The sequence below is a fragment of the Grus americana genome, chromosome 14 (assembly GCF_028858705.1).
Source record: "Grus americana isolate bGruAme1 chromosome 14, bGruAme1.mat, whole genome shotgun sequence".
Classification (NCBI taxonomy): Eukaryota; Metazoa; Chordata; class Aves; order Gruiformes; family Gruidae; genus Grus; species Grus americana.
Window position 1 is genome coordinate 11,947,995 of NC_072865.1, and position 14,369 is coordinate 11,962,363.

At 46.7% G+C, this 14,369-nt stretch overlaps 1 protein-coding gene across 2 annotated transcripts in view; it reads right to left on the reverse strand.

The window, feature by feature from the left end:
- The window catches only part of UBTD2 (ubiquitin domain containing 2), a 62,057-nt gene extending 59,258 nt beyond the window's left edge, over window positions 1-2,799 (reverse strand). Inside the window, exons 1-2 of one of the 2 annotated variants that reach the window (XM_054841992.1) lie at window positions 2,668-2,755; window positions 1,941-2,082 (exon numbers count right to left, since the gene is read on the reverse strand). In XM_054841992.1, coding sequence (XP_054697967.1) covers window positions 1,941-2,022 — 82 coding nt within the window. In that variant the 5' untranslated portion in view covers window positions 2,023-2,082; window positions 2,668-2,755. Of the gene's footprint in view, window positions 1-1,940; window positions 2,083-2,667 lie in introns of both variants that reach the window. The other variant, XM_054841993.1, reaches the window with a different exon arrangement.
- Window positions 2,800-14,369: the final 11,570 nt, after the last annotated feature.

Consider the following 14,369-nt stretch of genomic DNA (forward strand, 5'->3'; position numbering starts at 1 on the left):
GACTAAAGGACCAAAGAGAATACAGGGATGTGAGAAATCCTCATCTCAACTCCAGTGATACAATCAAGCAAGATTTCACCAGCTCCACACACCACTGTAATAGATTGAGACTCGTATGAATTAGACTTAAGATTTGTCTCCCACTTCTATGCAGCACCAAACGCTGCTATTACTGTCTAATCAATCTCTTGACCACCTGTAATTCTCCAAGCAACTTTGCCATTCTGGGGGAAAGATGAAGCCTCCCCAAAGTCAGTCCATCACTGGCAATGCTCTGGTTAGAACTGAGATATTTCTGTTCCAAAATACCTTCCCAAGATTTATAAATGATCTGGCCTTGCTCATTGACAGCAATCTGAAAGCGAATACACCAGACTAGGTCACAGCCCAGAAGTCGGAGGAAATGAGCCTTAGATGGGAGACAGGAATAAGGTGCCTTTCTGCACAGGTCTAGTCTCCAAATCATGCTCGCTTGTGCTTCAGCTGGTTCACTTGCTGATGCCTCAAGACATAAGCTCCCTTGAGAGAGAGCAAGTCAGATTTCATACTTGGCATGGGCACATTTGCAGAATTTGTAAAGCTAAGAATTAGTGCAGGCTGGACTTTGACATCTCAGGAGTTAGATTTATAAAAGATATTCTGAGGTTCTTTCAGCTTAACCCACACCCCCTTTTTTTCTTGTTGAGAGGCAGGAACAGATATGTAACATTACAAAACAGGCTATTGCACACTGTAGCTGATTGTTTAAGACAGTCCTAAGCAGCCCATAATTCAACTGAAATTTCATCACTTCTCACTTCAGCAAGACAACCTTAAGGAACATTATCCTTAGAGCATGAATCAACATGAGCCAGCTGACATGCATTTCGCATCTCTTACATCTTGAAAAACCCAGCTGCTGTTCTAATGCACCAAGCACAATAGGTTATTTAACCCCAAAGCAGCAGTGTGTCATGCCGTGTAAACACCAAGCAGAAACGTGCTCCCAGTCAGTCCATCCAGGACAGCAATCCGTACACAACCTGGATGGAGACTGCCCACCTCACGCGCTGCTACTGGGCATGTAATAAGACTATTTTACACTATCAGCCAAACTCTTGATAATTTTTTCCCTCCTATCTCATTCATTTGACATCACAGGCAAGATAAGAGTGAGGAAATTAAACCCAGGCTATTTCTGTGACATGAGCTCACCTCCTAACACCTAGCTACTGAAGCAGGTCTCAGAACAAATGTCAGCATAGCTTTTAATGCTATTTTTTGGTCAAGATTTTTTAGGTATGTGATGATTCCTGCTATTCTTTTCCTTTGACTTTTAGTATGCTCTGGTCCTTTCCGCACTGACACTCCTGCATTTTTCACTGGTTGGTAAGTCTGCTTAGTACAGATGCATTTTTTAGATAACTCGCTTCTTCCCTTTTTTTTAATAGAGGGGAAGAGTAAGGAAGACTCATACTAGACAAGCTATAAAATTCCTTTTAATGACAATGATGTGATTAAATCCTACACAGTTCTTAGCAGCTGGACTTTCTGGTATTTCTATGAACTATGTACCTGGCATTAATCAGCAGGTGGCTGCTTCAGATATAATTGTAAGAGCTGCATTTTTTTCATTATAGAATGACAGCAAAGTCACTGATATGACAGAATACCCATCAGCTAGGGCATCTGAAATAAAACCAGACTGATAAATAATATTTCATAAGGCACAGGGGAAAATGTAGACCTAGGTCAGCAATTTTCAACCTGAAATCTGTGGACCCTGCATGCATGAGGACTACTTGTAAGTCAAGTGTCCTGTTGGTAGTATGACTTTAAATGACTATAAAGCATATACAGCTCAGCTGGAGAACATCGGGGGTCCACAAATCCAAGAACATTGAAAAAGCAATCATTCAGACATTTAAGTAGAGAAAAACATAAGGGTAAAGGCTGCTTACACTGCAGCAGTGTTTCCACATAAGCAACGCTCGCCAAGTAGGTGTGCACTTGCACACGAGAGAGAACACGCTGTTCCAGCATCTGAAGTTGCTGGACATTGATTATTTAGCATGGGGGATTTAGGCTGGAGGAAACATCCATCTTTCTTGGAGAGAATAAAAAGAAAAAAAAAAAAAAAAGAACAAACCCGCATCAGTGCCAGGATTTAAGTTATCTGAAGAATTATTTTCCGCACACCACAAGGAGCTGAGCCCAAGGAAAACAAAGTTTGGGAGCCCCAGGCAGGCCCTTTCCCCAGCCTGTCTTTATTTCATCAGCCTCCTGCCCCCGGGCCGGCGGAGGGGCCGCGCCGCGGAGCCCCCAGCCACGGGGCCGCGCCGGCGGGGCGGGGGGCTCTGCCCACCGGGTGTGCGCCCGCCCGGGCACCCCGCCGAGCTCCCGGGGCTGTAAGCTGGCCAGGGGTGCCCAGCACGCCCCCCGCACACCCCCGCCGCCCCGGGAAAGTTGCGGCCCGGGCGGCCCCGCCCGGCCCGGGCGCGGAGGGGGGGGAAGCCGAGCGCGGCGCCCCGAGGCCGGTGAGGGCACCACGGCTCCCCCGCCAGACGCCGTCCCCGGGCCCGTCCCCGCCGCAGGCCCCGGCCCGCAGCGCCCGCCCCGGGGTCTCCCCGCGGAGCGGGAGACGGCCCTCCCGCTCCCCCCGGCTCAGCCCCGGGGCCCGGCGCTCACCTCCAGTGCCGTCCGAGTTCTCGTTGAGGCTGCCCGAGGAGTCGTGGTGGGAGCCCACACACCCGCCCATGGGGCCCGCCCGGCCCGCAGACCCGCCGCCGAGCCGCCCCCCCACCCCCCTCCCCCTGTAGCCGAGCTCCGCCGCCGGCCGGGCAGGCGCGATGGCTCCGGAGCCACCTCCTCGGTCTGCAACACCGCCCCCGAGGCGCGGCCTCCTCCCACCGCCCGGCTCCGCCTCCGGCCCGCCGGGGCCCGCCCCGGCCCCGGGCTCGCCCTCGCCCCGGTCCGGGTGGCGGTCCCGGCCTGCCCCAGGCGGGGTCGGCCCACCGCCTCGCCTGGCCTTGCACCGCTGCGGCCCGCAGGCCGGGGATGGGCCTGGCCGCGGCCCGGCGCCGCCGAGCCCGAGGCCGCCCCGAGCCCCGCGGGCGGCGGTCCCGCGGGGCAGGGCGAAGCCCCGGTGGAAGTTGGCGGGCGGCCCTGGGGCGCCGCGATCGGCCTCGCCGCAGGGGTCGGGCAGGGCCGCGGGCCCGGGCGCAGCGCGGACGGGGGAGGTCGAGGGCCGCGGGCTTTGTCTGGGGTGTGCGGGGCCAGCCCCCCCACCCCCGGCTGCAGGTAGCGGGTGGCTTCCAGGCTCCGGGGTACGGGGGTCGGGCGCGCAGGGCCCGCCTGGCTGGGCCGGCTGGGTCGCCGGGGCCTTAGGTGTCAGGATGTATTTATGTTTTCTTACTGTGCAGTCTGGGGCTTTCCCGTGCTTTCCTGTGATATTTATGTCTGCGCATGAAAAGAAAGTACATGCACACTCAGAGATAAGTCCGTCTCCTGCTTATCATCCAACCACCTCTGTGCTAACAGACTGCCTATTTAAATCAAAATAAAAACTGGGTAAAATCAGTGCTTCTTGGTCAATCAGCACTGACTTCAATCCTCTGAGAAGAAAAGTTTGACTTTTGTGTGGTTAATGCCTAGAGGGGTTATATTATTTCAGTAGCAATCTCGACGTGGGTTTGGGGAGTTATAGTTCATACACTATCAGATGCACTGTAGCTCTTTGAAACAACCAGCAATAAGTCAGAACATTGAAAAATGGAAGCAGACAGTGCAAAAAATAAAGCATGGTAACAGACTGAGCTCTGGGTTCCCCACACGCTCTGCTATACACGGCAGCTTAATGTTCTGATACATAAAAGAGCAGAAAACAAAACTGAAGCTGAGCATATTTTACCTCCTTAAAGATGACGTTGCAAATGTATTTTTTAGAATTAAAATAGCATAGCTGTTCATAAAGCTCATAGTCACCACAGTGAAAGGAATGGATGGACAAATCCATTTTTCTACCATTAATTTTCCTACATAATCTTCATACTGAAAGACCAACCAGCCTTTGGGAAGGCACTTGTGTCACTAATTAAAATCCCAAATGTATGAGATAAGCTGAGTGCAAAATGCCGAGCACTTTATCATCTGAGAGCAGAAAGACGCAGAGCTGGTCTGCTTTATGGGTCCAAATGGGAAGGTCAGGACTGGTAAGAAAACCTAAGGAAACATTACTAGAGTCTCAGCACATGCACACTAATTACAAGGAAAGCAAAAATTCCTTATCTGTGCAGAAGTTTAAACCAGATAAACACATAAAGCTCAGTTGTTCCAGTTTTCAGGTTGTATCTGAGGGCAGTCAGAGGATTGCCTGAACATACACAGCTATAATCAAAGGTATGCTGGGTATTTTTTTTTAAATTTTGGATTGAATATAATTTGTTCAAAAGTGTAGAGATACAGAAGAAAGTTAAGGATGTTTGCAAATTTTCATGAGAGTAGGTGTTGATGTGGGTATATCATCATCAGAGTATGGTAATTCTGCAGAGAAAGCATGGATCGCGGAGCAGCACTGGGGTGCGTGCTGAGATAGCTTCCACCTCTGGGTATCATCCTGCCCCGTGAGATCCCAGAAATGCCCATCGGCCGGGCTGAGGGGGTTAAACACAGTGCGACTCTGTTCCGTAACGGGGTGGCTGCAGGACCGTGAGCTGGCGTGGGAAAGTATGTCCACACTGAGACAGCAGTCTGCTTGTGGAGCTTTGCAATAACACATCGCTGCCTGTTATGCTGAATATTTGGTACTAAAGCTTTCATTAGATACCTTGGTGTTCTCACACACACTGCATATAATCCGTGTACGCATTTGTGTGTATATAAACGCTCAAGATGGGCCACAGTCAATATTTACAGCCTGACCCCATGTATCAGGATGTACTCGCAATGCATTAATAAAGTACAGAAGACAAACCAAGACTTTTTCTAAACGGATTATTTATTTTGAAGATTATATTCCTCCTCAAAATAAGTTTCATGAGAGGCAAAGACTGAGCTTTGCACTCTAATCTTGGCTCTGCCCTAGATACCCACTGTGGCCTTGGACAAGTCACATAACCTCAATTGCTCTATTTCTATCAGTAGATTAATGTTTGTCTACATATCTCTTGGGTATATGGCTAGGATTAATTAATTCTTACTCTTTATTACTTGTTAACTGCCTGCAATGTGTGGGATGTAAAACACTTTGAAGATCAGAAGTGTCATTTCACAAATTAAATGGTGTAATGAATTGACTATTCCGTATAGGTACAACCACTCCATACGGTTGGAAATGATTCTCTGTGGGTCACAAGCCCTACAGTGCTAACAGCTAAAGGGTTTTCTTTTGGCACCAGATGCTGCTGGGCTGCATGTCGTACCGGGAGGGCCAGAGCGATGGGGCTCGTGGCTCAAGAAATGCAGCAAGTAGAAAAGCCCTAAGTGGATCTACATTTGCATTGTCAGGGTAATTTCCTATATATTCCTGTATAGTCAAATATTTTGTATACTTTGCTAGTTTTTCTCTCCAACTGGGATCTCACTGTTTGCTTGCAGTCAATGGTGGTGGTTTTTGCCATCACATGATGATACAGTGTGATAAATCCCTGTTCTCTGATGATTCATCTTTGCGTGGGAACTAGTATGAGATGCTGACAAATTGCACCAGTGCTGAAACTTCTGTCTCAGGCATCAACATTTTGATTTTTATCAGTGCTGCCCAGGACTGCAGTATCAAAGACATTACTATAAGTGAAAGTCTACCCAGATCTCTTTCATCCTCCTTTTACAGATGGGAAAGGGAGACACGAGAGATGAAGTTATTTGCCAAAGGTCCCACAGGAAGCAGAAGCAGGAAAGAACCGTGGAGTCCAACTGCCATGTGATGCTCAGCCCATCTTCCTCCTCAGAGAGTCTGAAGAAATTTAGCAAGTTGCTATTTTCAGACTTACTTCCACATGGCTCTCTTCCTGAAAGCTAATGAGGCTGTAGCCTCATTTTCACAGATGACATGATGGAGGTTTCCCTGCCCCCATATGATGCACAGCACTTACATTTAGATGCGGTTTTGAGGAACGCCGGCTCCCATTCCAAAATTCCCATCAGCGACTTTAGGCTGACTCCAAGCTAATAAAATCCATCCCTTAGAAAGCCATACTGAAGCGACTGGTATCAATCTCCAGCACCTAGAGACTGCAAAGCTGTGTCAAAACAATGTTAAACTGGGCAGAGTTTGTTTCACTGGAATGACCAAGGGAAAGAAATGTACAGAGGGGTCCCCTGTGGTTGAGGAACCTCATCAGACATCAGGACGTCCAGAGCTGGCTGAAAATAAACAGAGTGAATGTCTGCCTAGTCCTGCCTGTGCCTCCCCTGTGCCCTCTGGTAGTGCACGTCCTTCAGCACATCTCCAGGAGCACAAACACATCTCTCTGAATGCCTTGGCACACACCTCTGCTGCAGGAAACACTGGGATGGGAAGTTTGAGCTTCTGAGGGAACTTCCATCGATTGGAGAGTATATTGCTGCGAAGAGCAGGTTATGTTTCTCTCCTGACCTCTGCAAAGCCCCACACCTACTCCTGTGGACTGCTTTGGCAGGCTCTTTATGTCTTCTCTGTTTATAGCAGAAGGAATGGTGATGCTTCAGCTTTCTTTGATATGTTTCTGCAAAACCCTGTGGTTTCTGTCCTCAGTTGCTGTAGAAAAGGGGTCACTGGAAAAGCTAAAAGTCGCTATTTAAAGCGCAGCATGAGAGATGATGGTAGGAAACTCCGGGGTGGTGGATTCTACTGCAGAAACCCACAAAATTCCCCCAAATATTCCTTACTGGCAGTTTCACTTTGCAGGAGTCCCAGATGCCCAGAACGCACCAGTGGCACTACCCTCTGCCACCAGACAGTCTGTTGCGGAGGGGCTCATGTTTTGTTGAGCATTTCAGCACTGGTGTTATTTTACAGGGACCATGGAAATATTTTGCTTTTTAGCCTGAAAACCTTGAAAATGGATAAATGAATCAGTCCAGAGTTTAATCAGATTATTTCTCCTTTCATTCACCTCTTTAAAACCAGAACCTTGTGAACTTACGTTTCTCAAACGCTTGATTTCTGTGGGAAAAGTGCTGCTCTAACTTCAGGCTGCAGGTGTATGAGCAGTTCCTCTGCAATGGAAATCAAAAATTTACAAATTCATTTTTTTAACTGGGTTGAGGGACCGTATGTCTTAAAGTATTAGCTGTTGGCCAGCAGGTACGGTCATGTCAGGCACACATGAAGGCAGCTGGCAACTGAGCTGTCCACTTTCATTTTCTGTTTCATGACAGCTTTATTGCTGCGTCTCCTTTTAAACATGCTTCTCATTTTTAATAAATTCTGAATTCTGCAAGCTGTTTTGAAAGCCCACTGTCCCAACCAGCTCCTGTCAACTTAAATTCTCTGAATCTTACCAGTTGATATTGATTGCTTTGTCATATCAGGGCATTTTTTCTAATGGTCAAAATATACATTTTATATAAAAAGAATTAGCCTTGACTACTACAGAAACAAAAGTGAAACACTGCTTCCCTCCTGTGGTGACCTTCCTGATTGCACATCAAAAGACTATATTTGTACAGACAAAATAAATTGGACATTTTACGTGATTTTTATTATTATTATTATTATTATGACATTCGGAGAGTGTCGCTTTCTTGCTAATCTGCAACCAAGCAGTCATTCACATCCCGCTGTTATTGTTACAGCGCTGGATTTAAGTTTTCTTTTCAAAGCTGAACCACGCTGCTGAAGCATAGGAAGTGCCAGCTCTTGCTAATCGGCTGCGATAGAAGCCGTGAGAACCTTATCTCATTACGACCTGCTGTTTGTGGATGAGTTCTCCTCCTCTTTCGGCTGCATTTGAATTGATCCTCTGCCTGGGTGCGTGCGGGAGTGTTATGTGTCGGTGCGCTAAATAATGAAGTGGCTCAGTGGCAGCGGGACAAAGAGAGCCAGCGTGGATGAGGGTCCTGAGCCTGCCTGCGAGCTGCTCTGATGCAGCAGGAGCTGTTTTACAGGCTGCCGGGTCACTGAGCCGGCACAAAAGGACAGGCCACACAGTGGGTTATGTTATTACCATGTCTGCGTTTGCTACTACTATCAATATTGTATTAGTAACTGGAGGGTTCACTCAGGATCCCGTATCCCCACCCGAAAGGACGCTGAAGTTTCAAAGGGAAGACATTGGGATGTAGGATGTGGTTTACTTTGGAAAGGGAACATAAAGGGGGCGTGATAAAAATATCTGTGGTCATGAAAAAGTGAGAGAAAACAGGGCAAGAGATTTGGATTTCCTTTTTTTTTTCTTTTTTTTTTTGTTGTGCAGGAATGAAGGTGTATACTAGCAATGGTCACAGGGTAAGTCAGGGCTGATTAAGGAATAACTTTTTCGTGTAGCATGTAACTGAGTAGAGAGTGGAAGAAATGCACAACACCCAGGACTCATTGCTTCTCTTGACTTTGCGCTAATGAACACCAAAAAAATCCTTTGGGGAAGAAGTTTGGAAGTTCCCTTGTTCCTGGGGTTTAGCTCTGCTTCCCAAATGAAATTTGAAATCAAAGAGCTATTTCCTAGACAGAACATGCAGACAATCTCCTCATGCAGGACCAAAAAGTGGGTTCATTTGAGGAGAAATCGTACAGTTTTTGGCGGGAGGAGAGGAAGGGTGGAAAAGGAAAGATGCTACCTCCTGTCAAAATGCTTTTGATAAAATTAAAGCTGAGCCAGATGGTAATGATACAGGGTAATGTTACCATATGGCAGGATCAGTCATGCAAGAAATATGCTACTTTAAGGAACGTGTGAAACTGATAGATGTTAATATTCCAAATATTTGAGATTTGTGTCTTGAGCGTTCTCATGGGCTGCGGAACTGGAAGAAGATGCACGTGCTCAGGAAGTGTTGGCTTGGACTGTGTGGTACTCTGGTGGGCTACTTGTTCATTCCTCCTCCACTCTCCTCAGCAGTAGGAAACATCTGGCCGAGCTATTGCTTTGCTCTCCCCGCTCAGTGCTGGGAGCAGATCACAGCAGTGTGTGTGGCTGCAGGTGCTTGCCCAGAAGGGAAATGGAGGCACGGAAAGGGACAAGGGCTCACTGCAGACACAGGGCAGGTCAGGGACACCGGCACTGCCAGTCGTTCCCCGTTCTGCCGGACATCCAGAGGAGAGGCACCACGGGCCACAGCCACGGGGGTCAGGACCTCCCGCACCGCCCCTGCGGCAGCGGAGGGGAGGGAGAGGAAGAGGCCGAGGGGTGAATGGGCATAAGCTCCAGCCCTGCTCAGTTCTATCAGTCCTATGGAGAAAACCAGAAATCACGACAGTGACAATGGTAGCTCTTGCTGGCCAGATGCTTCCAAGAAGAGAAATGATACAACTTCTCACCTCCCAGATTCCTGCCAGCTCTTAGTTCCAAATAGCGACACGTAGTATTCAGAGGTCAAATATTTTGTTCTCTTTTATATGATGAAGCTTTGCATGGAAAGGGAAGAAAATCCCTGAACAAGATCCCCAGGCTGGCAGGGTACATTCGCACTGAATTGTTGGATGACTTTGCCTGGATGTATGTCAAAAGCTTGTCTCTTATCACCGTTGTCTCTCAGGAGGAGCTTATTTCATATATACTGTAACTCTGTTGAGTTGGTGGAATTGTATCAGGGATGATAAACTTTGCTGAAAATCTGTTTTGAACTTTTGATGATGATATTAAAAAAACAATAACAATGACGAGATCTTGGCTTATGACGACTGTTGTTTGTGCCCTATGCTGTATACTGTCTCGGGATTTAGAATAGGATCCTATTGTTATATTTCCAATAAACAAAGAGGCATTTTCTCCTCCTGCCTTATTAGATTCTTTGTATGAATCGAGGAAAATAACACGTCTGTGTGAGATGGAGCACGGTGTAAGCCACCCTCCTTGGCCTGTCCTGGTGGAGACGTGGCCTCCAGTGCGTGTGAGGAACCCAGCGAGGGACACACACAGAGCCAAGTTTAAAAATCCGTGAATTCAGATAAATAAGCGTTGCTTTAATTTCCACTTCAGCACTCTGCACTCTTCTGTGAACCATTTCCAGCAATTTAAACTGATGGGACGCAGGGATTAGAGGGACTCTGGCAGGGTTGGAAACCTCGAATGAAGCCAGTTCAGCAGAAGTGGTGCTAAGGAGTGATCTCCAGTATTTTTACCAGGAAACCTCCTCCCTTGTGTTATGGTTAACACCACAGCCTGGGTTCATGTCACCTTATGTCACACCTGCAATCTGCTGACCAAAGATACTCATGATAGAAAAACCTGAAGACGTGGGAAAATGGTTTAAATATTGATATTAGTAAATGAGAGCATCATAATATTGGGTATGGAAACATGAGACACCGCTTAAACTTGTGCTTCAGGACCCTTGCAGCTGGATCTAAAAAGAAACAGCTTTTTGGGAATGGTAACTCATAAGTGACCATTTCTGAGGTTTCCTCTGTCTTTTGGCTTACCCAGCGGGCAGTGTTAGGTATGGGGGCTGAACTGGGTGAGTATGGTGAGCTCCGTCCTTCGAGGGTGGACAGCCCAGGGCTCGGAGGGCTCATGGGCACACAACAGCACCCTGCACACAGTACTGCTGTCCCGAGAGCAAAACTCTGCCTTAAACGAGAAGGGGATCACTTCTAACGTGCAACATTAGCTTTTTTCTCCACTTAAGCTCATCCCCAAAAAGTTACTTTTTAATGAATAAACCTTGGAAAAAGAAATTTTCTTTGCCAAAAATAAAAAAGTGTGAACTTCCACCAGCTCTGTCAACATCATCAGTATCTGTACACAGCAGTAAATTCTAGGTTAACCATTGTAATCAGAAAAGAAGTATTCTGCACGCAGGCCAAAGTGATAAAGTAATTGGTATCATCATCCTTTCAGCGATGCTTTGTTAGTTATTTCTCATTTTGTATTCGTACATTCGATTTTTCCTGCCTAAGCATGGTATTTTGCATTTGTCCTCACTGAGTTTCAGCTTACAGATTTCATCCCATTATCTAGATCAATTTGAATTCAGATCCTGTTGTCCTTATTGTTTACAATACCTCCCAGCTTATAGAACTGTATTACCTTTGCTATCATACAAATCAGTTACTAATGGACATGATGAACAAACCAGGCTCCTTATGTCCCCACTTGAAATGGCCTGTTTGGGAAGTGTTTTTTTCTCCTGCTTATGCACCCAAATTACGGTGATTTTTTTTTATGTTCCTGTTTCGCTCACATGCCTCTAATTTGTTCATGAGACTGTCATGTAATAATGAGTACACAGTCTTTTTACAGTCAGGATATATCACATCTGCTTCTCCCTTGTCCACCAGGACTGTTATTCTGTCAGAGGAGGAAATTAGATTGATTCGATGTGATTTGTTCTTGAGAAATCCATGCTGGCTTTTTCTTGTCATTTTATTATCTTCTAGGTGTTTATATTGATTATTTAATAATTTGTTCCCGTATCTTTCCAAGAAATAGAGTTAGGCAGGCTGGTGGATAACTCCTGGGGCCTCTTTTTCTCCTTTTTAAAGCTAGGGCACTGTTCATTTCTCCTGTCCCTTGGGCCCTGCCACCATCGCTTCTCAGAGATATTCACTAATGCTTTAGAAATTTCCTCGGCTGGTTCACAAGTGCTCCAGGATGAATTCCATTAGCTCTGCTGACTTAAGGACATCCACACATTTCCACACGCACTCTTCCTGTATTCTAGCCTGCATGCACATCTCCTTCCGAGCCCATGCACCAGGTGATGCTTTGTGTGAGGGAGGACATCATGATGGAGCAAAGCTGCATCTCTCTGAACTGGAGCCCAGATGCAGACAGGCAAGTGCCCAGGCAGGGAGCTGGGGAATCCTGGTCTCCACAGCACAGACATGGTCTGGCTGATCATAACCAGCCTCTGAGCTGCTTTACCCACAACCTGCTCATTACAATACACAGTGCGTCTCACGCAAATCTGCAGAAAAAATAAGACCGTGGGTTTGCAGCAATTATCCTTAAAACTCATGCTGCTGAACAGGGATTATTTCCTGATCATGTGTTTACTTATCTGAGCTATGGAACATTATTGTAAGGCTACTGAATTATAAGATCATAGAATCACAGAATGGTTTGGGTTGGAAGGGACCTCAAAGCCCATCTAGTTCCAACCCCCCGCCATGGGCAGGGACACCCTCCACTAGCCCAGGTTGCCCAAAGCCCCATCCAGCCTGGCCTTAAACACTTCCAGGGATGGGGCATCCACAACCTCTCTGGGCAACCTGTGCCAGGGCCTCACCACCCTCACAGGGAAGAATTTCTTCCTCAGATCTCATCTCCATCTCCCCTCCTGCAGCTTAAACCCATTACCCCTTGTCCTGTCACTACACTCCCTGATAAACAGTCCCTCACCATCTTTCCTGCAGGCCCCTTCAGGTACTGGTAAGCCGCAATTAGATCTCCCCGGAGCCTTCTCTTCTCCAGGCTGAACAACCCCAACTCTCTCAGCCTGTCCTCATAGGAGAGGTGCTCCAGCCCTCTGATCAGCTTCATGGCCTCCTCTGGACTCACTCCAACAGCTCCATGTCTGTCTTGTACTGGGGCCCCCAGAGCTGGACACAGTACTACAGGGGGGGTCTCACAAGAGCGGAGTAGAGGGGCAGATGGATGGATTGTGAAACTCTCTAAAATGTTGGTTATATACCCAAACTGGTCTATGAGGACATCTATGGCCCAGAGAAGGATGCAGATGCATTCAAGGGTTTCTGGCAGTCTTGAACTTGAAACGGTAACTTTGAAAAGGAATTGGAGTATTGGATCACAGACCATCTCTTGCTGTTTAAGTCATGGTCTAGCTGATGGCTCATGTCACTGGGCTGTGGTTTTACCATGTCATGACCTGCAAGAAGAACCAGGTATTTTCTGTGTCTTGATTTGGGTGCATTCTTGCCCAGGTCTGAACCCAGCACTCGTACACTAGTGCAGCTTTACAAATACAAGACACCCCACTGGTGCCAGAGGCACAGGCACAGCCATGATCTGAAGGCATGCACATCTTTATTTGGGATGTGCAGCTGGACCACAGAGGCATCAGGGCATCTGACTTAAACATGAAAGTGTTAATTATCGTTGGCCAGGCAGGTGGGAGAACAGGGTGTAAGCTTGAAATTTCCAAGTAATTTATTGTATTTATTAATTATTAACTCTCAGACTGTTAGGAATACATTTACAAGGTCTGGGAATAAGAGTGGGTAAGATTAGATCATGCTCATACCTTTCACAACAATTCAGCTTTTTATTAAATTTCTGTCCAGGAGGAGACTTTATGCTGATGAAATTATTTGAGGAACTATTAAAAAGATCCATAAAAATCCAAATTACATTCAGTACAGAGAAAGAGGAGGTTTTATGAGATTTGTTAAAAAGCATTTATCACCTGGAAACACACCATAGTTAGCAAAATCCAGTTTGCTTTTAATTTAACTGCTCAAAAGTGACTGGATGACTTTTCGTTAATACTTAAATCACCCAAAGCAATTAGAGAGCATTACATACATCTCATTAAGCTTCAGACCACTAGGGTGAGCCAGACTATAGCCAATGCCAACTGTTGTGTAGTGTGAAATGGAAATGACATATCAGATCACGAGACTGAGAACAAATAAGTCGAAAGGTGTGATTAGACCTTATGCCCATCATCTCAGGACTAAGTTACTTCACCTTTCCCCTTGCCCTACAGGCCAAGGGGCAGCCTACCTCCTTTGAAAGTCTGGCTCCTCCAGTGATGAGCGGTTGAAATGGCTCCTGCAAATGCTTTGGAAATTCTGCCCTCTTCATGCAAAAGGCACGTTGGCTGCCCAGCATCACCCATTTCTTGTCCTGGGGCTCCAAGGTGCTAAATTTCACTCTGTTTCTAGGGAGTTCTCTAATCTCATATGCAACTATGCCAGAAAAAAAAAAATTAAAATGTTTTAACACAGCTCTTAACTAAGCAAAGTTAATTTTGCCTAACTTGTGCAAGGGCAAAAATTCTAGCCACCAAAGTGTCCCCTTTGTCATCTCAGTCTGGGGTGGGTATGGAGTGCTGTGCTAGAGGTGTTAATGTGAAGAGCAAATGAAGAACATTTCAGGTTAGATTTAGAGTCAACTGCCCCGTGTAAGGGCATGTTTTTGTGGCTGGTGTAAGGAACCTGGTTTGCCCGTGATCTGAGCCACCCAGCTGTAAGCCAGCTCCAATTTGGGACTCGCAATATGGCATTAAGTTGACACTGAGCCAGAATTTATATAGCCTGCCTTTGGCCAGTGTGAGCACATGGCTGG